Raw genomic sequence first — 27,147 nt, forward strand, 5'->3', positions numbered from 1 at the left:
GTTCGGGCGGTTTGCTCAGAGTTACGAGGCTCCACCAACGTCCCGCTTTTCTCCCAGCCATCTCAGCCACGAGCCATTTGAGACTAGCTCCACAAACGGAGACATCCGCTAGAACCGCACTAGAATCACGCTAGAAATAGTTTCTGGAAGGTCGGTAGAAGGTGCCATTGGCGCTAGCAAAGTCAAGTCCGACCGCCACCGACCAGGGTCAATCAGCCAATCGCAATGCTGCATCGAAGCAGGCGTTCAGCTGGACTGTCACGAGAGAGCGCCAGATCAATAGACACCCACGTCGAGTCCACGCTACAAAACCTCCCTCCCTCTTTGGGTCATGTATCAGCCCGCTGCCGCCTTTCACAGGCCGAGTTCCGTGTAGCGACTGGTAGCTGCAGGATCCAACGAGGAGTAAGTTTTCCAACTTTTCCAGACAAGACGTCGACTTCATCATGGCCACCAAAGGCTGAAGGGCTGAAGGGCTGAAGGTTTCTTTTTCTTGACTCCTGCTAACCTTGACACACTCAAAGAATTCGTGACGTGATGAATTGACGCAGGAACACGCATGGGGTTCGTCTCCCACCCGCATTTCCGCAATCGACGCCGGACCGCTGCAGACCGAGCCCGCCACACACTTGGCCCGTTCCGCCCAAGGTTACGTTCGGCAATCTCGTCCTTGTCTCCAGAACATCTCCTTTCTCGTCTCGGGGAATGGACGTTGAACTGGAAAGGCTAAGTGTATGGACCAGGCTGTCCTGGTCAAATGCAATGCAAGGTACTAGGCCTGGGCAATGCACAGTACACTAGTCTTGCAAATCCAGTGGGGAGCCCGTCCGTCCAAGAGTGGAAAGTTGGAAATCTTGCCTCGCTGACCTGCTGACAATTTTCATGATTGGTGGCCTGGATCAATGTTGCGTTTCGTGTTCGCCCCTTTTGAGGTTCCTTCTGACTTGACGATTTCCAAGGAAACCCGACGATCGACGCTGACACTGGCGATAGTGGATTCCATCCCGCTTCAGAGGCCGCTGGCCCCAAATCCGACTGCTCGATTGAGGATGGTTCGACCCATCCAGACCTTGCGACGGACGCAACCGTTGCCACGAGACAGTAACGGAGTTACAAGACTGCCGTGGAGAGATTTTTGCCATGAGAGTAATATAGAAAACCGCTGTCTCCTATTTCCCCAAGCCCATGACCGCTGCTAAAACAAACCCGAACGGAGAGCGTGGGATGCTGTCGGAGCCAATTTTATGCAGGAAAGCGTGGTGTCCCACGAGATAAGTCGAAGCCCACTTTCAAATGATCTGACCGCTTATTTCTCCCTTACAAGGGTCTCTGCCCTTTCTGCGCCACTCCCGTGGCCATATTTGGAGGAGGTTGCTCCTCCACCTCTCCAAATATTCTCGGCAAAGCCCATCGAGCATTCTCATATACGAGAAAGGTGACACATGTGCTAGGGACAACACGCAAGAGGTTGGGGAAAAGGCCTTTGTAATAGCCAACGAAACCTTCGTTCCGCCAAATTTGTTTGATCAAGGCAATGACACCCGGTCTCTTCACAAGTGTGGTTGCACTCGGGTCGTAGGTCTGCAGCCTAGCCCGCACCAATTGATGGGGATATGTCACAGTCCCAGCAAAGATTTTCGACAATGAGGAGGCCATGATGGTGTCCCGGTTAGAAAGGGGCTGGTCTCTCTTGGACGCCCGCCGCCACGCCTTAAGCTTCTCATATGCCACGAAATACAGTGAACTGTGGCTGACCCCAACCAGCGTGGGTGTCAGACCATGAAAGAACCCTCGGACTCCTTCTGTTTTGTATATTGCTCGCAGTCCGTACACCAGGCCCGGGTATGCACCCACCTGAGAGGCGGAGGTGGAAAGCATCCGCGTCTTGACCACCCAGATTGGATTCGTCAGAATCGCAGCCAGAATACCAGACGCAGACGAGGCCGCTAGGTAATCGACAGCGGTGAGTTGTTGACCACGAGAATAGCCTCGGAGGTTTCGAATGACATCTTGAGCCTGGCGATACCACAAAAAGTACAATCCCCAGCCAGCTGAATTGCCCACTAGATTGGGACTGAGTCCCCGGTAGAGTGCTGCGAGCCGACTGGGACCTTCATTCCGCAATAGGTCTCGTAGAACGGCTCGAGAGGAGTTGAGGAGAGGGTGGGCAGAGGTATCAACTAGTGAAAAAGATGTTCAGATTGGTCTCTTCACGTTTTGGGGCTTCTAAACCCACCTTGCAGTCTGGTTTTAATGATATCTAGAGGGTGAACGATCACGGTAGATATCAGGCCGGCAGACAAGCCTGCAATGGTCTCAATCGAAGCTGGCGAGAGACCATGGCTCTGCTGGGACGTCATGAGCCAAGGATTCGAGGGATCACTTCAGGGTCCGGAGGAGTAAGGACTCGGGAGAGGACTGTGGGTGGTTGCACCAAGCTCGAACATGTTGTTCACGGAAGAGGGGTCGGCGCATCCGATGGACGAGGAGCTATGCCTGCATAGCTTTGTTTGTAGCAATAGGTTGTACGTTGGCTGCCTGCCTTTCTACCTCCAAATGACTGTATTTGTTCACGACTCTATCATAAATTTCCTGCGTAGATGACGCAGGGACGTGACTGATGAAGATGGGGGAGATGTCGCAAGTAGGAATGTTAGCCGACGTTCATGCGTAGTTATGTATCACGTGACAATACTGATATTACGGTGAAGCAGACCACTTCTCGGATGTTGTTCAGTTTCTCCTCCACTTGATGCTTGAATGCTCCAATGCCAGCGTTTATCACCTCCACAGCTGCGCAAGCTACACGAGAAAAAAGGGTCTGACTTTGTCACCGCCAATCCCCGAGCCAATTGTCAGGCCATTCTGAGCCAAAACGCTCTCCACCTTTTCAAACAAATAATTTCAACCTTGCCGTTGTCGGCCCTTCGGATCGTTGAGATGCCATTTCACGCCACTCCTTGTATCCCTTATGTAGCGAACTCTTGACGACCTAGATACTCCCTCCTCGAACCTAGATACCATCCGAGCCTCGACACATTCCCTTCAAACTCGTCATCCGCCTCGTTGGTAAACGGCACCAACTCCTCGGCCGGTTTGCAGACCAGACCTGGTGTTGAATAGCCGACGCGACTGACTTTGTCTCGCACCCCTCACCATGGACATCGTTCTGGAAATCGTTGACACTCTCCTCCTCGATCGTGTCTATGCCACACTATTACCTGCCAGTCCATCGTCCTACCTTCAACAGAAGTTCAACAATGCCACAACTTCTACGTTCTCGAGTTTGCGGGAAAGCGCGACTGCTGCACCTCAATATACATACATCTATGAACCCGCTTCGCGGTTTGTCAGTTTGGACCCGACGGAATGGACCTACAGAAGCTCATGGCCTCGCGACAACATCTTCAGACAAGGGATTAGCCTGTTCTTCATAGTTTGGTGAGTCCAGGATGGCAGCATTACTGGCGACACATGTCTTTCTACTAACACCTACTGTTCTAGGTTTTTTGGGCTTATCCTCTACTTTCTCTGCGCCTCGCTTTCGTACTTCTTTGTCTTTGACAAAGCGACCTTTAAACATCCCAAATACTTGAAGAATCAGGTCCGCATGGAGATCGCCCAAGCCAATCGCGCCATGCCGCTCATGTCCCTGTTAACCGCAGCCTGCATGCTTGCTGAAGTGCGAGGCTACTCTAAACTCTACGATCTTCCTAGCGATGCTCCTTTTGGATGGTACAACGTCCTCCAGTTCCCCTTCTTCGTCCTCTTCACCGATTTCGGCATCTACTGGATTCATCGAGGGCTGCACCATCCGCTGGTCTACAAAACTCTCCACAAGCCGCACCACAAATGGATTGTCCCTACGCCTTACGCTTCGCACGCTTTCCATCCTCTCGATGGCTTCGCCCAATCCATCCCGTACCACGTTTACCCCTTTCTGTTCCCGTTGCAGAAATTCGCCTACATCGCCCTCTTCGTCTTCATCAACATTTGGACCATCTTCATCCACGACGGCGAATACTACTCCAATTCTCCCTTGATCAACGGCGCTGCGTGCCATACCATGCATCATCTTACGTTTAAGGTCAATTTCGGGCAGTTCACCACGCTGTGGGATCGACTAGGGGGTAGCTATCGGAAGCCAGATGAAGAGTTGTTTAGGCAGGAGACCAAGATGGGGAAGCAGCAGTGGGAAAAGCAGAGTCGAGAGATGGAAAATATCGTAAAGGAAGTTGAGGGGAGCGATGACCGGAGTTATTTGGCCGATGATGTTAAAAAGATTCAGTGAGCGTCAATGGGTTTTCCGGCCAGACAGACTGGTTTGAGGGATTCGGCGTGCAGCTCAGCAAACAATTTGCCCCTGGATACCGTGCGGTGGTGGATGTTATGGGCCATGGATTCAATTCAGATATTGCATCCTATCTTGACCTAGATGGGCGTCCGCAAAAGCAAGCAAACGGCAGTTAATATAGTCATTAATGGACAAACTCTCCTCGCTCTGTATATAGTACATAGACTTTACCCCCTGTGGGGAGGCTGAACTCTGAAAAAATACAACTAAAACACCTCGACCCATACCGTAGATGGATGCACTTTTGGAAGAGTGTCTCGCTCTATGAAAAGAGGCCGCTCGTGAGCGAAAGTGACGTTAACATGACAATGGTCTAGAGGTTGAGCAATGTGGGTGCTTCTCGCATTATTTTATACATATACAAGTAGAAAGACATAAGTCTGTAAAGACCGCCAATAACGCGGAATAGATCATAAACTACCTATGTGTGCTATGGTACCTCGTACTTGCGAGTGTCTCTGATTAGGTGTAGGGGACTAAAGTCGTAGTTCGCCCAGTCTAGAGATTCTCTCACGGGGGAAGAGCGCTGCAGGTTTCCGACACACGAGACCGCTTTCGAGTCACGCCAATGCCGATTCAATTAATGCTGCATCTCGTCATTCTGTTCCGATAGCAAGAGACACAATGAGAGAAGACAGTAGGTGTACCATGCAAAAGGGCTCACACTGGAAGGTGATCTCGGATATGGAGCATGGGTCATATGCATCTGAAAACAATGGTCCCATGCACGAATGCAATGAAAAACTTAATTGTCCAGAGGTACCTCCTCCACAAATCCAGCGTGTACCTCACTCTTACTCATTACAACCTTCCTATTCAACGGCAACCCCGGACCCAAGCACAACGCACAGCCTTCCCCCACGGCACTATGAGAAGGACACGAACTTTGGATCTTTCGGGATGCCGTCCTCTCCGATGCCATTTTTCTTGAACCGCTGTTCCATGTAAACCCTTCTGGCTTCATCAAAATTGATGCCCCGGATCTTCATCAGCCTCTGGATCTCTCGCTTCGCCCTCTGGTCCAGTCCGCCCCGGCTGTCGCCTTCCATTATGTTGGAACTGAGGTCAAAGTCCGCGGAGGTGAACCCTGATTCGACATCGCCCATGAACGTGGTCGGGACCCGGCTGTACGTGTAGGGGTTTAGTCGGGAAAGCAGGTCTTGCACAGGGATCGGCAGGTACGGTGTCCAGCGACTGCGCGTGAAGTATAGAACTGGAGCGGCAGGGATTAGTAAAGATTCCACCAGACTTGTAGGGTTCGCGGTGTGTAGTAGGCCAACGTACTTGTTGAGAGAGCGATGGAGAAGAAGAGAATCGAGTACAGGATGTAGGCCATGATCGCGCCACTCCTCTCTTTTCAGATGTCGCCTGATGTCGCGCGGGGTTTCTGTACGGTTTGACTTGAGGTCACAAGACGAGTGCGAGGCTTCGTGTTGCAATGATCACAGCCTGGTGGCCATGATGAGGCTTTGCGCGAAGTCGCTACTTGCGTCAAGAGCCGTCCGAACCTGGACAGTGGTGACAATCAGAGACGAGGCATTTGGTGATGGGCCTTGGGTCTTGGGGCTCGTTGTCGTCAGCCTGCCGCGGCAGGGGTCGGACGAGCTCGGAAGTCGCATCGCAGCCGAACGCTCCGCCGTAGCATAAGGTGCCAAGCCGGAGAATACCAACAGCCAATCATGTTTCTGCGCACAGAAAGGCCATTGCCTTTAGATACAAATCAACCCAAAAAGTTCGAGCCCCCGTCCATGTTGTTTGCGAAAGCTCGACAATCCGTTACCAGTTTTACCGCCGTCAACAATGTCTGAACGTCCAAACGTATCCGGCGACCTCATCTGGGAGGTTGTCCGTAAGTCCACACCAGCGAGATCAATTCTCTAGTCCCAGGGTTATACTAATACGAACACAACCCGCAGGAAACAACAATGCGTTCCTGGTCAAGAGGAAGTCTGGTGGTGGTGTTCAGTTCTCCCGAGACCCCTTCAACGTCGTCAACAAGCACTCGAGAAAACACGCCGGCTTCGTGAACGACAAGGCCGTTTCGATCCAACCCAATGAGAAGGGAGGTGTCACGTTGGTGACCAAGAAGTCCGGATCGGCCAACAAGCCTGCATCAAACTACAACACCCACGCCTTTGGCAAGACCACCTCGAACAGAAAGTGAGTCTTGGGCGGGCGCAAATGACATGGCCACAAAGCAAGCTTGGTAGCTAACTTGCCCTACAGGATCTACAAGAGCGTGGCAGACGCAGTCGGCAAGCGATCATACCGTGGCGACTTGAACAAAGACGCTGTTTCCCGTGCCAGTGCCATCAAAAACTCGCAGCGACCGAAGAAGGACACTCCGGAGAAGAAGCCCCGTGGGGTCAAGGCGCGAAAGACAGAGGCATAAAGCGTTGTTGCAGAAGGTGGTTGACAAAATTTTTGCTGAGCATTTCGATACTGGAAGCACAGGCTTGTGCCATCCCCCGTATGTTGAGGGCAAGATCCGATGAGCCTGGATCTATGATCACCATCCGAGACATTTCTTCGACGGTGTGTCATTTGAGAATCGGTGGGTGAGATCTTTGTGTGTTCTGGTAATGCAGAACGGGGTTATTGCTCCCAAAAAATGACAAGCTGGAACTGGGATTACATCTGCATCCGAGGGGGTTCAAGGGATTAACATCATTGATGACAAGAGCATTATTGCAGCACAGTGGTACATCCGTAGCGCCCAACGAATGATTTGTGCCCTGACCCAAGCCAGAACAAGACGGTCGCAGCCTGATCCGAGCAATTTTCGTAGAGTACGAGTAGCAGCCTTGCCTGTCTAGTATTTTGATTAAAACCACCGTCCAGGATGGCGAAAAGAGGGCCCAACGTCCCCCAAAGGACGCGAAATGTCGGAGCTGCGGATTGACGCGGGGCAACTGCAAGCCAGTCTTTGTCGCCGCTTGAAACTAATATCTGGTCTTGGCGAGGTCGCAAGAGGCTTCCCCTCGCTATTCTGTCCCGCGTCACTGCCCTTCTTGCCCGGCTTCCTCAAAAGAAAGTCTGACCGCCCCAACTATTTCTCAAAAACCCTCTCAGTCTTCTTTGCAAACACCAGTTCTCAGAAACCCCCAAGTACCTCGAACATATCCCTCTCATTAATTGTCAAAGTCTCTCCAGGTGAGTACGAAGCATCAGTCTGAAGAACGAGGTGGAATCCTAAACTGTCGTCACAGTTCAATCCTTCCCCCCACCAAACTCTCAACATGGTCAAAGCTGTCGTTCTCGGTGCCTCTGGCGGCATTGGTCAGGTATGCATTTCTCTTGATTTGGCTACAGTAATTTGAGTCGAGTCTAACTTGTTGGCAGCCATTGTCTCTTCTCTGCAAGATCTCTCCCGTCATTGACGAACTCGCACTCTTCGATGTCGTCAATACCCCCGGTGTTGCAGCCGATCTGTCACACATTTCTTCTGTCGCTGTACGTCTGCTGGAATCCTCCTGACCCATACTCACAACACCACGAGTCTAACATACACAGACCATTGGAGGCTATGTCGCGGCCCCAGGTGACTTCAAAGGAGAGAAACCAGAGACAGAAGAAGCAAAAAAGACGGCTTTGACTGGTGCAGATATTGTCATCATACCCGCCGGTGTCCCTCGTATGTACTCTGTTGAGCTTGAATATTTGCTGGGGCTGACGGCGGTTCTCAGGCAAGCCTGGCATGACTCGAGACGACTTGTTCAAGATCAACGCAGGAATTGTCAAAGGCCTTATTGAAGCGTGCGCCAAATACTGCCCCAAGGCATACATCTGCGTCATCTCAAACCCTGTCAACTCCACCGTCCCAATTGCCGCTGAGGTTCTCAAGGCAGCTGGTGTCTTTGATCCCCGGAAACTGTTCGGTGTTACCACCCTCGATGTCGTCCGTGCTCAGACCTTTGTGGGAGAGATCATTGGCGAGAAAGACCCAAGAAAGTTGACCATCCCTGTTGTTGGAGGTCACTCTGGCAACACCATTGTGCCGCTGTTCAGCCAAGCTAAGCCTCCTGTCAACATTCCATCAGACAAGCTAGACGCTTTGGTGCACCGTGTCCAATTCGGTGGTGACGAGGTTGTCAAGGCCAAGGATGGCGCTGGTTCCGCAACACTCTCCATGGCATACGCCGGTTTCAGATTCGCCGAGGCCCTTATCAAGGCATCCAAGGGTGAAAAGGGTATCATTGAGCCAACATTCGTCTATCTCCCTGGTGTCCCCGGTGGTGATGCTATTGCCAAGGCAACTGGCTGTGAATTTTTCTCCGTTCCTGTTGAACTCGGGGTAAGTCTCTTTGCCCAGCAGCTGCGATTCCTCTTCTCCTTGCTGCGTGCTAACTCTTGTAATAGCCCCACGGCGCAGAGAAGGCCATCGACATCCTGGGAAGCGCCAACGACTACGAGAAGAAGCACCTTGAAGAAGCGATCAAGGGGCTCAAGACCAACATTGAGACGGGTATCAGTTTCGTGAAGGACCCACCCAAGTAGGCCTCGTCCTTGTCTTTCTTTGTAACATTGCCTGACCGTTTTGCAGGTAGGATGTGAGCGACTTCTAATCCCCCAGAACGAGCCTGCCTGCCACGCAATCGTGCACCTGTGCACTCGTTCGGTTGCTGGACATTGTTGCAAGCGCAAAAAGTGAGCCGGCCACGGAGACTGACATGGAGCTATTGGAGCAGGTTGTGAAAAGCATGACATGACATGAAATAAAGACCTCCCTTCGTCAATGCAAAGACGGTCATCATCGCCATAGCATAGCTTTTTTGGGCTGAGTATGTCTCTTTTTTGCAGCGTGGAGATCGCGTAGACAAAAATTATTTGTCCTACTCTTCACGCTTTGTACAGCCACTTCTCTTGTGTTTGCAGATTGTGAATCCGTCTGTCATTTTTGGCACCAGTATTGGGCGGCTCTTTGCAGGGCATACTCATGTCCTACGCAGGCTGAGAATCCTCTGTCAATTCTTGTCAACGTATACCATGCTCTTTTCCTGCTCATGGCCTTATTTGAGGCTGCACCGTCGTAATCTGGAACACTGCACCAGGCAATTCTATCGTCTCGGCCTGTACAGTGGCTTTGATCCCCAAACTGCTCAGGACACCACGGATAATGCCGCAGGGGAAAAAAAGGTGGGGTTTGGCTCGTTGCAAGGCTTCGGCGTGGTTCGCCATGGACATGCGTGTGAGAGGACGGAATTTGTTGTCTGTAAGAACAAAGACGCCCTGTGTGAACATTGTCAGCATCTCACTTTCAATGTGGCCTTTTTTTTGGGACCCAAATCTTGGGCGCGTTGGCTAGATCGACAGCTCAACAACGGACCACCCAGAATCTCGTAGGCTGTGCTGCTCGTCGCCTAGACTCTTGACAATGTAAAAGGGGGCAGAAGTGCCAAACGTACCCGATGATTCGTCTTCAAGTTGTCGACCTGCTTCCTCCACACCACGCCCCAGATGTCCTTGCAGAGGAACTTGATCACGTCGAGGTGGTGGTCGTTGACGTTTCCCACGTTAGCCCCGTTCAGCCCGGCCTGGTTGAAGCGCGGCCGGTCGCGCGAGATGCGTTCACTGAGACCCTCCCCGACACGGAAGCCCAGCCGCTCGAGGCGCACGTAGATGGAATCGGCGAAGATGGTGGTCGCAGGGAGGCCGTCCGCGGCGAGCAGCGCGGTGTTTGAGGGCTGCGAGGACGCAGGGACCGTGTTGGCGCCCGTGACGGTGATACTGGGCGTCGAGGTCGACGAGGCCGTGTTGGACGTTGTGGTCGTCGTCGTGCTACCGCTGGTAGTATTGCCCGGGGCCGCCGGCGGGCCCTTTGACGTCCGTTTCGTGGTCGTTGAGCTCGCGGGGGAGGGTGTGGGACGGTCGAGAGACGCCTCGTAGGCCCGCGCCATGCGCTCGGCCAGCGGGACCAGTTCGATCAGCAGGAGGTCGAAGCAGGACATGTTGACGAGCCGCGAGTCAGCGTCGAAGGGCGCATCGCCGGGAGGAGGTGCGGCCATCGCTCTCTATAAGCTCAAGGGTGTGTCACTTGTTTTTGTTTTTCCCCCCCCAAGTATTCAATCCCGCGGAGGAGGGCTTGTTGGTATTATCGGCGCAATATGGAGTTTGGGGGAATGTTTGGTTCGATGGGCTCTCATAGCTCGGGGGCGTTGGGTCTATTGGGCGAATATTAACAGGACATACAGATTACCGAAAAGGTAGTATGGGCGTTTTTCGTCGTCAAGCCTTGCATCGTGCCTGTGGGAAGGTGAATGAACAAACAGGTCCAAAAGTTCGCCAGGAACATCAGATTGTCCCCGTCTATTGATTTGACGACATCACGTGATGTCCGTCTGGGCTGCAAGGCTGAGATATAGCAGCCATACAATCAGGTCCACTCGGTACTTCGTATGTCCAACTATTATCGGCACATCTCAGCCACTCTTGTTATATCCGGAAACGAATCACACACCATCGCAGACCTATATGTCTGACCCAAGTCACAGTATTAATTTACAAGTAGTATATCCCCGGTACCATCGCCGAGTCTCTGATTCCACATCGCCAGCGATGGGGATGCAGTCATAACCACATCCGCCTCCATTGTCAAACGCACATGTACACATCAACACCCCACATAATTATTGTACAATCAGTGATAGTATATCGTTTTCTGATGGTGCAGAGTACATTGAGCCCGGAATCTTTGAATGATGTCCCTCCTGCAGAAATCTATTGCGCCATGACATCCACATATCTTCCCGACTTGGGTCCCTTCTTACCAGCCTTGGCAGACTTTCGTCCTGTAGCTGGACCGATTAGGTCGTCAATGCTGCTAGCACTGCTCATTGCAGTGGCAGGACGTGGTGGAGGAGCAAGGCCGGGAGTTGTAGGGTGGCCGATGGGAGGAGTGCTAGCGGCACTTGGAGGACCAGAAACTCCAGCCTGTGACAAGGGTCTGGCCAATCCTCCAGCTCCTTCGGCAGGAGTACCAGCGCGACTTCCTGGTGCCGATGGCGGTCCTATACCGAGACCTGGAATATTCGGATGCGAGGTAGGAGGTGTAGAAGACATAGGTGGTCTCGGAGGCCCTGGAGCGCTCATAGGAGGGGCGGGAGTACCACCCATTCTGGGTGGGGGAGGGGTTTCTGTCTTCTTCGCTGCATCCGGGTTGTCAGGATTCACCCATTTCCCAAGTTCCTTGTCGTAGTACAGCTTCATCTTCGATTCACCTAGATTGGCTCTGTAGACCTTTTGATCGGCGCCCTTGGGTGGACCAGCATCCAAGCCTTCGGTCTTCTTTCCTCCCAGCCAGCCACCAAACCACGACGAGGATCTTTTCGATTCTTTCTTTTCTTTTTCTCGAGCAGCGTCTGCTTCCGCGGCAGCACGGAAGGCGGCTTCTGCTGCTGCGTCGTTTGCACGTTTACGCGCAGTCTCATCCTCTACTGATGAACCCGGCTCGAAATCCTGCCGTTGCGATGCCCGAGGGAAGTCGTCATCGTCATCGTCCATGAACGATTTCTTCTTCGATTTTACCTCATTGGGTGGTTCCTCTGGTGAGTCGGGCTCTGGAACGTAGGGAACATAGCCGCCGCCGGTAGGCGGCTCGTAGCCAAAAGATTGTGCCGGGGCTTCGACGCCCATGCCGAAATCATCATTTCTTTGAGTTACTTCAGATTCTCCAGCCTGTGGAGGTTCGTAGCCAAAGTAAGCCGCGGGTTCTTCGGGGATCTGGGATGTAACAGCCGGCTCAGGAGTGTATCCATATGATTGTTGGATGACATCTTCAGCGGGCGGAGTTGGCGCATAACTATTGGGACGCATGGGAGCTGTGTTCGCAGGTGCTGATTGGGCACTGTTATTCGGCATATACGAAGATCGTGGAGGGCTCTGCGGGAAAGAAGTCGGGGGTGACGCTGTGGCAAACGCTTGATAAGGATTCGCAGCAGGCGGTACTTGGACATGCTGGAACATGTTCATTGACTCGAATTGGTGATTGTGCTGGGAATGGGAAGTCGATGGAGGTGACCTTTGAGAGTCTAGAGATGGACGTCCACGCGTAATTTCTGCGGAGGATCGAGCGGATTGCATGCCGGTCGGCGCATATCTGGACCCAGCAACTGTTGTTGGAACTGTAGGAACCGATTGTGGGTAAGATCCATACAGTTCCGACTGAGATGCAGTTCTGCTGATCGAAGGGGTGCCAGCGACGTGCGCAAATGGTCCAGCGTCGATTGCCTCTTTTCCTGAACCTTTGGATTCGGCGTCACTATCATCCCCTGCAACAAAACTGCTGAACTTGTTCCACATAGAGCCCCCAACCTTCTCCAGACTGGGTTTCCCAATCCAAGATGACGATCCTTGGATTGGCGTCTGTTTGAGTCGGTTCGACAAATCTTCAAGCTCAGACAGGAAGAGCGGATGATAGTATGCTGACATCTTCGTGCTCGATTTGAATGTGGATGCGATGGCGTCACAATAGTATTGTGCCTCTGACCTCAGTCCTGATTCCGCCATGATTGCTGCTCGCTGTAACTTGAAAACAGAAAGATGTGGCATGAAGGACAGAGATGCCCCTGTTGCTAGAATGCTAGTCGCAAACTCGTAGATTTCGGTGAGCAGGATAGCATCCTGGTCGCGATTAAAGTCGAATGGCTGAGCTTTGTGGTTAGAGCCGAGCAGGACGATAGCAGCATGTTCCTCCTCGAGACCGCCGAAAAGAAGTGGTCTCTGGGTGTTCCTGGAGAAGAGATAGCATATATGCGCTGCTTCGATGCGATTGTAATCCTCGAGTAATCTTCCAAGGACTGCCAGGGCTTGGTGGTCCCCTTGACATCGATTGTTCAATACGAGACTCAGAGTTTCTTTCCAACGATTTAGGCCATCCAGGGCATTCTTGGCCGGACCACCCGTATCAACTTTACTCACCATTTGGAGCCCAGCACGAGCAGACGGTGGAACGAGTTCGTCAATGCTCTCTTCAGCATTGCCTCCAAAGATTTCGTATAGAGCAGACAGTGATTCAGTGTTCTCGCCGGTAGTCTTTACCTCCTGACGCACGAACTCTCTGACCACTTGGCTCCAAACTGAACGGTCCATCGTCGAGGCTATGATGAGAGCATGGGACCATAGTCGGTTGTCCATGGCATGAAACACAGCCGCCTGTCGGTCACCGCTGAGCAGTCGCTTTCGTAGATTCTCAACTGCCATCGGGTCCACGGAGTCAGGACGCACATTTGCACCTGGAGGTCTGTAAATCCCAGAGACCTGTTCGCCCTCGCGATATTGGATTGGACTTGACAGGTCCACATTATGGACCTCTGGTGAGAGCAGGAGGTTGATTGCCTGCAGCGCTGTTCCATCAAGCGAACCATCGTGTTCCACCAGAGCACGGACGATCTTCCAGAGTAATATCTTTTCATGATGTCGTGTGACCGGATCATCATGAGAGGCAACGTGAACGACAGTTGGTGTGTCCACCTCCATAGCATTTATGTAATTTGCCATCCATGATAACACATCTTTCTTCTTCGATTTAGTTCGCAGCGGACCAGGAAATTGATTCCAAAGTTCCGCCGACGGAAGAACATCTTTGAGGTTTTGTATGGACACTCCTCCGGCCATAGGCTTCATCTGAGGCCGTGCAGCACCGGTCGCGTATCTGGGCACGAGCTTTGGAAAGGTGCTCACAACGGTGCCACCAAAGCCAAATCTAAACAACGGAGCACCCTTCCAGCGCTCTAGAGGATCGAATTGAGTATCATCTTGGGGGCGTACGAATTCTGTTTCTGGAGCTAACCCTCGAGCTCGAACACCGGGCTTGACGGCCTGAACGTGCTCTAATGGCGCAACAGTTTTGCCGGGTGGTGGTTGTCCATACGCAGAAGCTGGACGGTTGATGATGTCGCTCGGATAACTTGGAAACATTCCTTGTGGGCGTTGTTTAGATGGAGACTGAGTTTGTGATCGTCGTGGAGGAGGTAGTCGTTCACTATTGGGTCGTGCAGATGCTTGATGTGAGTCTGGCAAGCCACCACGTTCAGGGGAAGTCACTGGGTATGGCGCCGTGGTAACAGGAGGTGAGAACTGATTTGGAGGTGCAGATGGGGGTGAAGTTTGCATGACTGAAGTTGCCACATGGTCGACAGTTTCATCCACTGAACTTTTGTGGTATGCAAGTGGACTTGAGGTCCGAGGTTGAAAAGGCAGGATGACGGGCCCAGTATGTGGATGTTGCGTTAGAGGTTTATTTGGCAATGCTGTCGTACTTTGAAAGGACGCAGGGGGTGGCGTCGGTTGCGCTGCATACCTCGCCGCAGTTGTAGTTGCAGCTTGTGGGGGAGGCGCTGGAGAATATCGAGGGGAGGGCCCGGGCCGAGGGCCTAGAGTAGACGTGACAGGTGCCGGTGAATATCTGGCAGTCGTAGCAGCTGGTACAGGAGGAGGTTGTAGCGGGACATTTGCGTAAGGATCCAATCGTTCGGGTGGTCTCAATTGATACTGTGAATAGGGATCAGACGGTGCAAGGGGAGAAGTCTGCTGTTGAACTGGTGGAGGAGCAGTGGGTGGGCTTTGTGTCGGCATTGGCGGATGGGCGGTCATGCTATGTTGAGGAGTGTGGCGGCCACTGTGTCGGGGCCTTGTCGCTAACGGCAATTCTTCAAAGAAGCCTGAAGAGGAACCAGACGTCGGTGGCTCGGTCTTGCTAGGGGTAAATGCAGACACGCTTCGTGGAGGCATGGCGGGTGACGGTGCTGGGGGTGGCATAACACCAGGCCCTGGCATTGGCGGATTGTTCGGGTGAAAAGGTGATTGCAGGGGCTTTTCTGACAGACTGCTACTCCTCGGTGGAGGTGCAACAGATCTTGTTGTCTGCACAGGCTGCGGAACGTGGGCTCTCTTTCTTGATTTGCTGAGTTCTAGGGGCAGATCGTACGGAGATTTATACCCGTCTTTTGCCTGATCAACAAAGCTCTTGACATTCTGAGACTGCTGTTCCTGCTGGAGCTGGGCTTGGAAAGAACCCATCGGAGCTAGTTCAGGGCGCGACAGTCCAACATTGTTATGCGTGGTGCGGGCTGTAGGAGACAACTGCAGCATGTCGGAAGTGGAGGGTTGATGAGGCGCGTAGGGGTTGGCCGAGCTCTGCCTTTGAGCTTGGAGGCGTTGTTGAGGTGCTGCACTGGGCACTGGCTCCGTGGTTGCAGGTACACTGGACACTGTTGAGGCGTCCTGTAAAGATGCAATGAAAGAGGATGGCGATCCAGGCTCAGATTCAGGAAGCAGGTCGTCCGCATCTTCTACTAAGAACTCCTCGTCACCAAGTGCTTCTGCCCACATAGCGTCAACATCTTCGGTTTCTGGGATGACGGGCATCTTATCGTCCGGAGTAGATGTTGTCCCGGCGGCTAACTCGTCAAAGAAAGAGGCTTCGGCTGGTACTGGCATTGGCGGAGAATCCTTTGTATCATCAGCAGGCATGTCCAGTGCGTTCAAGACCTGAGCGGTGGACTTTCTGCCAAGAGAAGGGCTTTGTGGAGCAGTAGCTGAAAAGCCGTTCATGTTGGAAAAGAAGGCGGATTCTTCGTCATCTTGCGCCGCTTCAAAGGGATTTTGTCGCGATCCTTCGGCCAGCGCCCCGCCAACAGTAGGGCTCGTCCCATCTGCTTGAATAAGCGGTATGCCCTCCTCGAAGCGCAGCGCCTCTTCATTGACTGTTTCCCCTTTAGATGGGATGGTCCACGACTGGGGGTCGCGCGATCCATCATGCTCATCGTTCATCCAAGATAGACTCTGGGGCTCCGTGGCTCCGCTTTCTTTTTGTGCCGTCTCGCCAGCTTCTGTAGTGCCATTGACGGTCCCAAGGTCCATTCCATTCTCCGTCACGTCGATATCGGGTTGACCTTTTGTAGTCTCCGGTAGTTCAAACTCGGGGAATGTTGTAGAGCGATGAACTTTGTCAAGAATATGGCTGCTGTCCAGTCGTTGTATTCCCCAAGGGGGATCCAATCTCTCATCATCATCATCGGACGGCAGTTCATCGCTTCCAAGGCTTCCGCCTGAAGGCTGAGAGGACCAGGTTGCATGCGGTCCCTGCCCGTTCAGCAGTGTGGCGCCCGGCACAACCGTTATAGGCTTATCTTCAACGCTTGGCTGTGTATTTCTATCTTCCACCAAGGAAGGGAGGTCTCCATCTTGTCGTGAGGAAGGTCTTGCGGGGATCACAGTCGTCGACATACGGTCAGATGTTTTCACATCGACGTTTCTACTCGAAGGTCTGGACGCATTCGATTCGCTGCGGACCTCATCGATGGTGTCTGGTCGCAGAGCTGGGAACCAGTGACCTGATTGCGTAGGTTGACTCAACCCTCGAGAGCCTGCTTCATCGTGGATGGCTCCGTCCATTGCGAGTCCGAAAAAATGACGATACTAATCCCGGTCAGCAGAGAGCAGGGGGCTCGATCGTTATCCTGACACACACATGTACAACTAATTAGTAACGCCTTTGATACATGGCGCAAGTGCAACCCTATACACGGGACGAAATAGCTGTTTCGAACCGTGAAAGGAGCTAGGGAGAGTTTGACGGGTGCTGGAGTGACGGGAGAAATTGTGAAGTGAAGGCCAGTTTGTTCCATCGTCGGGATCGCGACGCCCGTCCACCTCTCAACCCACGTGACCTCGCGCCGCCTTAACCCTACGGGAGTCAGTCGGTCTTGATGCAGTGCCTTTGTACCCTTAGCTGAAGAGAGTTAGTTCGCAGGAATAGTTCCACGCCCCTTCTAACATCTCAATAGCTTTCTGTGATTTGCGGATACGATTTCTCAACGAAGGTGCTACGATTGCGACCCATACATTGGCGACTCACGTCTCTTCATCGACAGACAGACGCCTGCACAGCCCTGGAGGAATTTATGTCAGTTGTCACATGACCATGCTAGTCACGGTTCTCTCTTTTTCTAAGAGTTAGAGAATCAAATGTATTGAATTAAGGATATTGCGGCCTACGCTCAGCCGTCATCACGACGCATTTTGCCTTGTTGTTCGCTCAGATACTACATCAATTGTCCTTGGCTAACGTCGTCACTAGCTCAGGCGGTCAGCTTATACCAGAAGTCAGTGCTATCTCCTTCAGACTAATCTCCTCCACCCTTCCATGTTAGCATGACACTATCTAGCCTGAAGCACTCGTTGTCAATGTCTGCCTCAATCAACCAGCCCTCGCCGTAGACACACCCTATGATTAGGTCGTCACCAGGGACTCCTTCTTCTGTCTTCAGGTGAAGTAAGGCGCCATATAGTCCAATCACTCCCTTCATTCGCATTGTCAGGTCCGGTATCGTATCCGGATGCTTCAGTGAATGTACCCTTTGATACGTAGCTACAACAAGCAAGGAATTATTGAAAATCAGAACTACAATCTTGTCACGATGAAGGTCTACAGTGAGAGAGGATCAAATTTGGCTTGTGAACGCAATTCACATGTTGAACTTCGATGTGCAGTGGGCGACCAGTAGACTGATTGGCCAAAACGCAATGGAGATGGGCAGTTCGCCCACCAACCTATGAGAGGCTAAAAGCAGCGGGCTCTATTTAGGGACCCATAGCCCCTTGGAACCCTGGCCCAGAGCGCGGCTCGGCGCGCCTCTTCCATCACTTGCTCGGGCCAGAATGTCTTGTCATATCTTCCTCCGACAAGGCATCCGTATTATTTCTCCTGTTCAACGTTGTTCACCCTTCGTTGACTGATTGTTTCTCATTGCTCTCTAAATATCTGAACGGCCCTACGTGTACCGTCCGAAACATCCAGGGTCTGCGGCCGCCTTGAATATCCCTCAGCCAATCTTCCGAATCCCTCCCGTCGCTTGAGATACACCTGAGGATGATCGAGGAAGAGCATGTCTCCTCCCAATCCCACGCTCGCGGCCGGAGACATAGACTCTGCCTCCGATGATGACCTCGATCTCGACGAACTAGACCCTATTGTTCATTCGCCCCGTCGCTCAAGATCCAACGCTCCGCCTGAGACTAGAGCCCGCCGCCCAGTAAACGGTTCCACAAACATTGCGCTGCAAAGACTCCAGAGGTACGGCAGCAGCCGCTTATGGCCATCTGCAGGAAAGCGGGGTGTAGGAGACGATGGCACAGAAGATACCGAAGGTCTTCTGGGCAGCTGGCCTGGACACACACGAGGCAATGGTCATGTGAGACTGTGGTCGGAAGACCAAGTCGGCTGGAATGTCAGGCCGGAAAGATACCAGAGAGTTGGTGGACAAGACAACCCTCAGGGTCGGGAGGTGCCCTCTCGCCGCTCCAGCATTCGCCAGAGTATGCAAATATCAGACTTTGTCAGACAAGAATTGGCGGACATGCGTGATAATGAGCAGGAATTCAGCGGGCAGGAATCCCGCGAGGTCAACGTCGGGCAAACTCAGAAGAAGCGATTTCCCACGAATGTCGTGTCCAATGCCAAATACACCGCCTGGTCCTTCTTGCCGCGAACATTGTACAACGAATTTTCCTTCTTCCTCAACGTCTACTTCCTCCTTGTCGCCTTGTCTCAAATTATACCCTTCTTGCGAATCGGTTACATGTCTACATACATTGTGCCTTTGGCGGTGGTTCTTACAATTTCGATTGGGAAAGAAGCAATAGACGATATCGTGCGGCGGCGACGAGATGCAGAAGCAAACGCCGAACTATTCACTGTGTTGTCCTTCTCCGATACAGCCCGGGATGGTGTGTTGGAGGTCCAGAAGCGGTCGCGAGATATCAAAGTCGGTGACGTTCTGAAACTTGAGAAGAACCACAGGGTTCCTGCGGATCTGGTCATCCTTCAGAGTCATCTAACGGAGCTGACGGTCGATGCGGGCTCTGATTCTACAGCTGCTCCTCCAGCTCAGGCTGCAGGGGAAACCTTCATTAGGACCGATCAGCTAGATGGAGAGACTGACTGGAAGCTACGGCTCCCGAGCCCGTTGAGTCAAAATCTCAACCTGAAAGATCTGCAACGACTCAAGGTCACCGCTGGCGCTCCAGACAAGAAAGTCAATGAATTCGTAGGGACTTTGGAGCTTCAACCAAATCTGGCGCCAGCTTACGATCCCCATGTGCTCAAGGATGACCGTGCAGAAGACGGCACAAGCTCAACCGACTCGGAACACACCGCGGTTAACAGGCAGCAATCGGCACCCTTGACTATTGACAATACGGCATGGGCCAACACGGTGTTGGCCTCTAGCACTATAACATATGGCGTGGTCATCTACACGGGCAAACAGACTCGATCTGCTCTCTCCACGTCACCATCGAGGTCAAAAACTGGTCTTTTGGAACTGGAAATCAACAACTTGACCAAAATCCTCTGTATCATGACCCTAACCCTTTCCATCATTCTTGTCGCCCTCGAAGGGTTTGAGCCATCCAACAAGAAGCCATGGTATGTGGCAATTACGATTTATCTGATTCTGTTTTCGACAATCATTCCAATCAGTCTACGCGTGAATCTTGACATGGCCAAATCGGTGTATGCTTATTTCATTCACCAGGACAAAGGGATTCCAGGCACAGTCGTCCGTACCAGTACTATCCCCGAAGATCTAGGCCGAATAGAGTACCTGCTCTCTGACAAGACTGGCACACTCACCCAGAATGAGATGCAACTTCGGAAGATACATGTTGGTACAGTTGCATATGCAGGAGAGGCGATGGAAGAAGTCGCAGCATATGTTGATCAAGCATTCGCAGCTGATGGCAGCCGAGATGTGCATATCTCAGAGCTGGGCGCAGCGACGAAAACCCGACGAGAGATTGGCGTCCGTGTCCGCGATCTCGTACTCGCCCTTGCGCTATGCCACAATGTTACGCCTACTGCGGACGAGGTTGACGGAGAAAGAGTAGTGTCCTATCAGGCATCATCCCCTGACGAGATTGCCATTGTCGAGTTCACTGAAAGCGTGGGTCTACGTCTCCTTCAGCGCGACAGGGAGAATATTGTTCTCCAAAGTGTCTCTACAAAGCAGGTGGTCATCCGAGCAGAGATCAAAGATATCTTCCCTTTCACTTCCGACAGCAAGCGCATGGGTATCATCGTGCACCTCTCTTCAGAGGTACCCGGACTGTCGCATATAGATGAACTGTGGTTCTTCCAAAAAGGCGCAGACACGGTGATGAGTGCCATTGTGGCAGCAAATGATTGGCTGGACGAGGAAACGGCCAACATGGCGCGTGAAGGGCTTCGGACACTGGTCGTAGGCCGCAAAAAGCTGTCGCCAGAGCAATACAGGAACTTCGCTTCCGAGTATGCGGATGCATCATTGGCATTGCATGATCGAGACGCACGAATGGCTGCAGTTGTCCAGAAGCACCTCGAGCATGATCTCGAGCTTTTGGGCGTCACGGGGGTTGAAGACCGACTGCAAAAGGATGTCAAGCCCTCTCTCGAACTGCTTCGTAACGCTGGCGTCAAGATATGGATGCTGACGGGTGACAAGATCGAGACAGCGCGGTGCGTGGCAATTTCTGCTCGGTTGGTCGCACGAGGCCAGCATATCCATACAATGGCCAAGTTGAAAGCTAAAGCGCAGGGTAAGGACGCGTTGGATGTGTTACGCAACCAGACTGACACATGTCTGCTCATCGACGGCGAGTCGTTGGCTCTCATGCTCAGCCAATTCCGACATGAATTCATCACCATAGCGGTGCAGTTGCCTGCAGTGATTGCCTGTCGCTGTTCGCCAGCGCAGAAAGCTGACGTCGCGCACTTGATTCGCAAACACACCAAGAAGCGCGTGTGCTGCATTGGGGATGGTGGCAACGACGTCAGCATGATCCAAGCTGCCGATGTCGGCATTGGGATCGTCGGCAAAGAAGGACGACAGGCTTCACTGGCGGCCGATTTCAGCATTGAGCAGTTCTGCTATCTGACCAAGTTGCTAGTGTGGCACGGCCGCAACAGCTACAAACGGTCTGCAAAGTTGGCTCAATTTATCATTCACCGGGGATTGATCATCAGCGTATGTCAGACGATGTACAACATCGCTGGACACTTCGACCCCAAGGGCCTCTTCAAGGATTGGCTGATGGTTGGGTATGCCACTGTTTACACCATGGCCCCTGTCTTCTCTCTTGTGCTCGATCGAGACGTCGACGAGCAAGTCGCCAATCTCTATCCCGAATTATACAAAGAACTCAAGTCAGGAAAGAGCTTGAGCTATCAGACTTTCTTCACCTGGGTGTTGGTGTCGGTCTATCAGGGGATTATTATCCAGGGTCTGTCGCAACTTCTCGTCGGGGAAGTTGACGGGCCTCGCATGCTCAGTGTCAGCTTCACCGTCCTGGTTCTGAATGAGCTTATCATGGTTGCTGTATCGGTTACGACCTGGCACCCTATCATGATTGTTTGTATTGTCGGCACTGCGGTACTCTACGGCGCGAGCGTGCCCTTCCTGGGGGACTATTTCGATTTGGCATATGTGGCCAGCTGGAGTTGGGCTTGGAGGGTGGGAGCCGTGGGAGCGATCAGTCTTGTGCCAGTTTGGGGAGGGAAGATCATTAGACGGACGTGGAAACCGCCGAATTATCGCAAGGTACAAGGTATATAGCGCAATTACAAAACAAGAGGTCATTTCACGTTATGCACATGATCATAAAGGCTAGAGCATCAAAGTATGATCTACAAGGCTCGCTCAGACCCCATGTGAGACGAGACTGAACAGCGCAAGGCTCTCGGCCGAGAACCCAAAAGTGGGGAAGAGGCCGCCTGGTGGTCCCTCACTTCTCCCACCGCCATGTCAAGGATCAAACTGCGACCTCCAACTCTGTACCGAGTAGTTCTGCTCACCACAAGCTGGCACTGGCTAGTCAAACCGAAACCGGAAATCTCAATCTCCTTCCATCATGGCGTCCTACCTCTCCTACTTCACCTCCAATTCGTCGACGCCACAACCACCATCGCAGGGCGCAGGAACTCCTGGCACAACGTCGACATGGTCGAGCACATTCTCCTCGCGGTTTGCGACGCTGCGCAAGGCTTTGACAACCAGAGATTCTGAGGAAGACGATCCGGATCATGAAGATTGTTCACACATCTCAAACGTCCTGCGAGAATACTACACGGAAAAGGGACGACCCTTTCCCGAATGGCTGCCTCCTGATCCCAAAAAGCCCGTTGCTGCACCTCCTCAGCCTCAGGGTTCTTATGGGCAGTATGGCAATACATACGGTTCTCCATACGGAACCCAGCAAACACACTCAAGAGGTCCATCTGGGGGCCGAGGTGGTGGACTTTCTGATCTCTGGGACCCTGCTCCTGCCCCGGCGGCCCCTCCTGCTCAGAGTCTCCGGGCTGGCCGACCAACGCCTCACTCATTGCGTTCTAATGACTCTGCGCGCTCGCAGTCGAGCAACAGTGGCGGGATGATGGCTCCGACACAACCCAACCCCAGCGCTCGCCCGCTCCCGAGCCAGAGGGCCGGAAGTTACCAAACGAACCCCGCTCCCAACGCTGGCGCCCTGGGATCTCGTGATCGACTTCGAGCTCGATTGCAGGGCGGGGGCAGTGGACGGAACAGCCCATCTGGTGGTCTGAGCAGTGGGGGAAGCGGTGGTCAGGCATCTTATGGTCCGTCGGGCGGAAATTTGACTCATCAACCCCCATCTCGCTCCGGGTCTTCTCAGCCCTACATTTCAGCCTCAGAGCCTTGGTCAACGGGTGGAGATGATCCTTATGCATACAACTACAATAGCGGCGGAGGCTCTTCCAACCCGTATCGTGCCCAGGACCAACGCCAAAGACCTGGAGGCCCCAGATGAGAAAGCCACAGTCCTATCAGCTTGGTGCTAGGGTGCACACCTGACGGCTCTAGGTTGGTGCCATTGGCATAGCCCGGAGCAAGTTGACATCCGGGCTAGTTGACCGAGGACCGACCTAACAATGTTCACGGGCCACGATGAAAAGTCCCCAAACCCTAATGCATCCCCATCTCCCAAAGCCTCGCGGATGCCTCAGCACCCGACGCGATCATCGGAGGTTTCATCCACGATCCGTTGACGTGAAGTCAGATCCCCTGCGGGCCGGACCAGCCTCGACTAACACCCCTGGTTTCCCATTGGCGATGTCAAGTTCGGCAATCTGATCGACTTGTTTACGAGCTCCCAAAAAGGTGGAGGATTGGGTGGCTGATTTGATTGCCAACCTCTTGATCCGTGGCTAAGGACTACTACAAGTAGAAGAGAGGGGCGAAATATAGGGCTGTAAGGGAGCGGAAAGGGAAGAACCGGCCTGTTTCAAGTGCCCAATCGGGCGATGGACAGCGAGGACAGAGACAAACAAAGGACAGAAGATCTCGTACAAGGACAAGAGAAGACAGAGTAGGGTTTCTTGAGGATCCACTGGTGCTTAGCAGCACAGCCGCAACAACCCAAGGATGGAGAGGCTGAGGCTGGTGAAAGGGGACCCCGGGCACCCCAAGCACCAACTCGGGCTAGGCTCGGCAAGGTCGGTGTGTTTTGTTACTGAAGGTAGCACTCTTACCTAAAGGTGCTTTGGAGTGCCAAGGGTGCTTACCTAGGTAGGTGTCACGGGTGCTTAGGCGCTTTGATGCTTAGATGCTTAGGTACCTGGATACTTTACTTGGTACCTTATAGGTGCTTGGGTACTTAGGTACTTAGGGGTTACTCGCCACCTACTCGGTACATGTCTATCTAGGCACCCAATAGCGAGACTCATCCTATACATGTAGCTGCTGGCCCTTAGTAAGCCTTTTCTTGGAGCCACCTGGGTGCCACCTGCGCTACCACGTAATTTACCATGGCACCCGGCGGAATTGGACTTTTGGATCGACACCATCAGGAACAGTAGTCGGTCATGCTTTTCCTTTCTCTGGCTTTTTTTTTTCTTTTCCTTTTTGGACCCAAGATCGAGATAGAGACAGAAAGAGTCTTTGTCCTTGCCTTCCTCGTATTACATGCCGTTGGTCTTCGTAGTGCCCCTCTTCCGCCGTCCCGCGCTTAGTGACGTCCGCTCTCTTCCCTCCTCTTCCTGATCTTCTCTAACTCTTTGGAGCTCAACTCGAATAGCCCCCCCGTCTCTTTTTTTTCTCCTACTACTCTCATTTCCAATTCATCATCGTCATCATCATCCAACAAGTGTCGACCCTATTCTCCCTCTAGTTCCATACCGGCCCCATAGGTCCACTCCCCTCCCCAGGCGACCATCCCAACCTTGTTCGTCAATAATGCCTGTCCCTTGTCTTGCCTCCCACCTCCCTTTCGTCCCTCCCTCGCTCGCTCCATTCCTCCTCGAAACGGCCCTTCGTCAGATCTCGGCGGCCGGCACGTGGGCAGAAGGCCAATGACCTCTGAACCCCCTGTTACATGACGCCAAACCCATCCACCCCCACCGGACACTTGAACGGGCTGAGGCTGAGGGTAATGGAAGATGGTCTTGTCATGTCCCCATCACAGCACTTTGGGGAGCTATGGTAGCTCTCGTTCCGACGATGACTCTACTGTGCCTTGGGAGGGTGGCGGAGAGCAAAAAGACAAAACAGCCGCAAAGTGACCCCCAAGGTGGTAATCCTTCCTATACTCGTTCACCTGAGTGTCGTTGATGGAGAAGATTACCGGACCTGCTAACACATTCTGCTCGGCACATCACGCTTCTGCCAGAAAGTCATAATACCTCTGCGGGCACTCATGTGTCAGCCTCTCTCTCTCTCTGTCTTGGTCTATTCCATTCGTTTGAATCTAGCTGTTACATTGCGCACCGCTTCCTTCTACAGTCTCTCCTCATCATCTTCCAATGCTGCGTTCTGACTAAGTTTGCGTCCACACACACCCTCACGCACCCTCACATACTCATACGCACACTCACTCACTCACGTACACCCCGTACATATCACCACATCTAGCTTGCACACCCCTCTTTTTCCTGCCTGAACGAGTTGTGTTCCCACCCTTCCTGGGTTATATCATCAACGATTACTCAAGAGCCCAGCAAAACTCTTCTACCGGGGTCAGAAGATTGTGTATTGCAGCTTGCTGTCTATGGACGATTACTCCGGAGAAGCCTCGAGGAGCGACCGGAGTACAGGTACAAATACGTCGAGGAGACCACCAGCTCGTCAGGGAGGAGAGTCTTCTACTTCAAGACGCATTGCTTTGCCATCCCATCCTGCTGGACGGAGTTCCCAGAGTCCCTCGCACCAACCCGCGACGCTCAATCCCTACACAGGGCCCTCACCGTCTCGACCAACCTCGTACCAATCTCCTTCTCCCCCGTTCGAAGACGCCATGTCTCGTTCTGCAGCGCTGGGACCGACCACGGTCTCGACCACTCGACCTCAGCAGTATCAGCTTGTTTCTCCTGGCACACCAGCTGATCCTCGATCAATGAGCCAAGTCAGTCCAGGCTTTATTTTTGTAATATTTCCTATGTTTGCGAGTTTGTTGTTTGCTGAATTTCCTGAACGCTTTCCTTTTGGCCCTTATCTCTCTCCTTTCTCTTCTCCTGTCTTCTCCGCTCTTGTTCCAGTGTATTTTGCTCAAATATCTGGTTCTTTTTTCGCGCACTCCAAGCTTGCCAGGGATGTGAAAGCTGACCGGAACTATAGAACAACAAGGATCAACTGATCCAGTCTCTTCGAACCCATCGAGTCAACACCATCACTGAGCTACGCCGGATCGAGAAGATCTTTGCATTTCTGGACTCAGCCGAGGTCACCGAGCCAATGACCACGGCGTGGGCGCATTATGTCAACTCGAACAATCTGCTCAACGAGCTTCGCGGCTTGACCAGGACCTATCCTTTCAGCTCCGAGTGTCTTGATGAAGCCAAAGCGATGGTCGTGCGGGACCCGAGCAGTACTCGGAGCTGGAACTACTGCTGGTTAGTCCTAGTGAAGATGGAAAAGGAGTAAGTCTAAGCCCTTCTCAATTCCAAGACAACGTGGCACAGGCTGATTTCTTTTTCCGCTCAGAAACCTCATTGCAAAACACGCTCGCGCTTTAGCCTCCAAGGCAAGCACATGGGGAGGTCGCAGGCCGACAAAAGAGGAGTTTGAGCGCCTAGTCAATGCCTGCGTGGCGGAATGGACTCGAGCCCTGCGGCAAATGCTCAAACACTGGGACAAGCCTCCAAGCACGACTGGGAACTGAATATGGGGTGAGTAGGCCATCGGAATGGGCCGAGAGGTAAAAAGAAAAAGCAGGGGTATGAACCTTCGATTCTTGACAAATCCCTGCAAGTCCCTATGGTATGCAAGGAGATGGTCTTGGATCTAGGGGGTGTTTTTCTTCTTCTCTTCTCTAGCCCCTCTTTTCCCCCTTTTTTCTCATTCCGGATTCGCTGGGACGACGGTACGAACTCGCAGCAGGCCTTACGAGAGTGCCTTTCGATCGGAACATTTTGGGTAGACGTCGGAGTGCGGCATAGCGGAGACTGGTTTTTCGGCCGTTGAACACCACTCGCAAACCTTGGACACACGGAACAGTTGAATACCTTCTTTTAGGGGCTCTTCCCCTTGATTGAGATGCATTGCCACTGAGATTTGAGCAATGTGTTTAGAACTTTTGACGGCCAGGAGCATTTTTTGGAGCGATATTAGACTAGGGAGTCTGCGGGTAGAGACCTCATGGATCTCAAGAGTGTACCATCATCTGGATGAAACTGTACGATGCTCTGTACGAGATTTCTTAATATTATTACGTTATTTTTGCTGGAGCAATGGATCCATGTCCTCGGTGTACGTTGCTGGAAAGTATTCCCGGCCGCAGGGGTAAAGGGCATGGCTCCCTACCACGTC

The 27,147-nt window shown here is 52.6% G+C and overlaps 10 protein-coding genes across 10 annotated transcripts; 6 read left to right on the forward strand and 4 right to left on the reverse strand.

Annotated features, from left to right (window-relative positions):
- Positions 1 to 1,317: 1,317 nt before the first annotated feature.
- Positions 1,318 to 2,360, reverse strand: Z517_10492 (uncharacterized protein; the record flags this gene model as incomplete). Its single annotated transcript, XM_013424103.1, has 2 exons — positions 1,318 to 2,180; positions 2,237 to 2,360. 2 exons carry the CDS (start codon positions 2,358 to 2,360, stop codon positions 1,318 to 1,320), a joined length of 987 nt encoding a protein of 328 aa, XP_013279557.1.
- A 797-nt stretch (positions 2,361 to 3,157) lies between these two features.
- On the forward strand, positions 3,158 to 4,291 carry Z517_10493 (uncharacterized protein; the record flags this gene model as incomplete). Its single annotated transcript, XM_013424104.1, has 2 exons — positions 3,158 to 3,441; positions 3,505 to 4,291. The coding sequence occupies 2 exons, from the start codon at positions 3,158 to 3,160 to the stop codon at positions 4,289 to 4,291; spliced, it is 1,071 nt and encodes a 356-aa protein (XP_013279558.1).
- A 929-nt stretch (positions 4,292 to 5,220) lies between these two features.
- Z517_10494 (uncharacterized protein) lies at positions 5,221 to 5,690 on the reverse strand (the record flags this gene model as incomplete). The annotated part of the gene is made up of 2 exons (XM_013424105.1): positions 5,221 to 5,567; positions 5,639 to 5,690. 2 exons carry the CDS (start codon positions 5,688 to 5,690, stop codon positions 5,221 to 5,223), a joined length of 399 nt encoding a protein of 132 aa, XP_013279559.1.
- A 464-nt stretch (positions 5,691 to 6,154) lies between these two features.
- Z517_10495 (uncharacterized protein) lies at positions 6,155 to 6,746 on the forward strand (the record flags this gene model as incomplete). The annotated part of the gene is made up of 3 exons (XM_013424106.1): positions 6,155 to 6,203; positions 6,271 to 6,514; positions 6,581 to 6,746. The coding sequence occupies 3 exons, from the start codon at positions 6,155 to 6,157 to the stop codon at positions 6,744 to 6,746; spliced, it is 459 nt and encodes a 152-aa protein (XP_013279560.1).
- An 847-nt stretch (positions 6,747 to 7,593) lies between these two features.
- Positions 7,594 to 8,851, forward strand: Z517_10496 (malate dehydrogenase, NAD-dependent; the record flags this gene model as incomplete). The annotated part of the gene is made up of 5 exons (XM_013424107.1): positions 7,594 to 7,638; positions 7,697 to 7,811; positions 7,896 to 7,988; positions 8,041 to 8,648; positions 8,714 to 8,851. The coding sequence occupies 5 exons, from the start codon at positions 7,594 to 7,596 to the stop codon at positions 8,849 to 8,851; spliced, it is 999 nt and encodes a 332-aa protein (XP_013279561.1).
- A 504-nt stretch (positions 8,852 to 9,355) lies between these two features.
- Positions 9,356 to 10,359, reverse strand: Z517_10497 (uncharacterized protein; the record flags this gene model as incomplete). Its single annotated transcript, XM_013424108.1, has 2 exons — positions 9,356 to 9,583; positions 9,760 to 10,359. 2 exons carry the CDS (start codon positions 10,357 to 10,359, stop codon positions 9,356 to 9,358), a joined length of 828 nt encoding a protein of 275 aa, XP_013279562.1.
- Positions 10,360 to 11,071: 712 nt separating this feature from the next.
- Positions 11,072 to 16,747, reverse strand: Z517_10498 (uncharacterized protein; the record flags this gene model as incomplete). The annotated part of the gene is made up of 1 exon (XM_013424109.1): positions 11,072 to 16,747. One exon carries the CDS (start codon positions 16,745 to 16,747, stop codon positions 11,072 to 11,074), a length of 5,676 nt encoding a protein of 1,891 aa, XP_013279563.1.
- A 1,493-nt stretch (positions 16,748 to 18,240) lies between these two features.
- On the forward strand, positions 18,241 to 21,945 carry Z517_10499 (uncharacterized protein; the record flags this gene model as incomplete). Its single annotated transcript, XM_013424110.1, has 1 exon — positions 18,241 to 21,945. One exon carries the CDS (start codon positions 18,241 to 18,243, stop codon positions 21,943 to 21,945), a length of 3,705 nt encoding a protein of 1,234 aa, XP_013279564.1.
- Positions 21,946 to 22,240: 295 nt separating this feature from the next.
- Z517_10500 (uncharacterized protein) lies at positions 22,241 to 23,155 on the forward strand (the record flags this gene model as incomplete). The annotated part of the gene is made up of 1 exon (XM_013424111.1): positions 22,241 to 23,155. One exon carries the CDS (start codon positions 22,241 to 22,243, stop codon positions 23,153 to 23,155), a length of 915 nt encoding a protein of 304 aa, XP_013279565.1.
- Positions 23,156 to 25,636: 2,481 nt separating this feature from the next.
- Positions 25,637 to 26,500, forward strand: Z517_10501 (uncharacterized protein; the record flags this gene model as incomplete). Its single annotated transcript, XM_013424112.1, has 3 exons — positions 25,637 to 25,744; positions 25,957 to 26,258; positions 26,323 to 26,500. The coding sequence occupies 3 exons, from the start codon at positions 25,637 to 25,639 to the stop codon at positions 26,498 to 26,500; spliced, it is 588 nt and encodes a 195-aa protein (XP_013279566.1).
- Positions 26,501 to 27,147: the final 647 nt, after the last annotated feature.

This window comes from Fonsecaea pedrosoi (assembly GCF_000835455.1).
Source record: "Fonsecaea pedrosoi CBS 271.37 unplaced genomic scaffold supercont1.7, whole genome shotgun sequence".
Classification (NCBI taxonomy): Eukaryota; Fungi; Ascomycota; class Eurotiomycetes; order Chaetothyriales; family Herpotrichiellaceae; genus Fonsecaea; species Fonsecaea pedrosoi.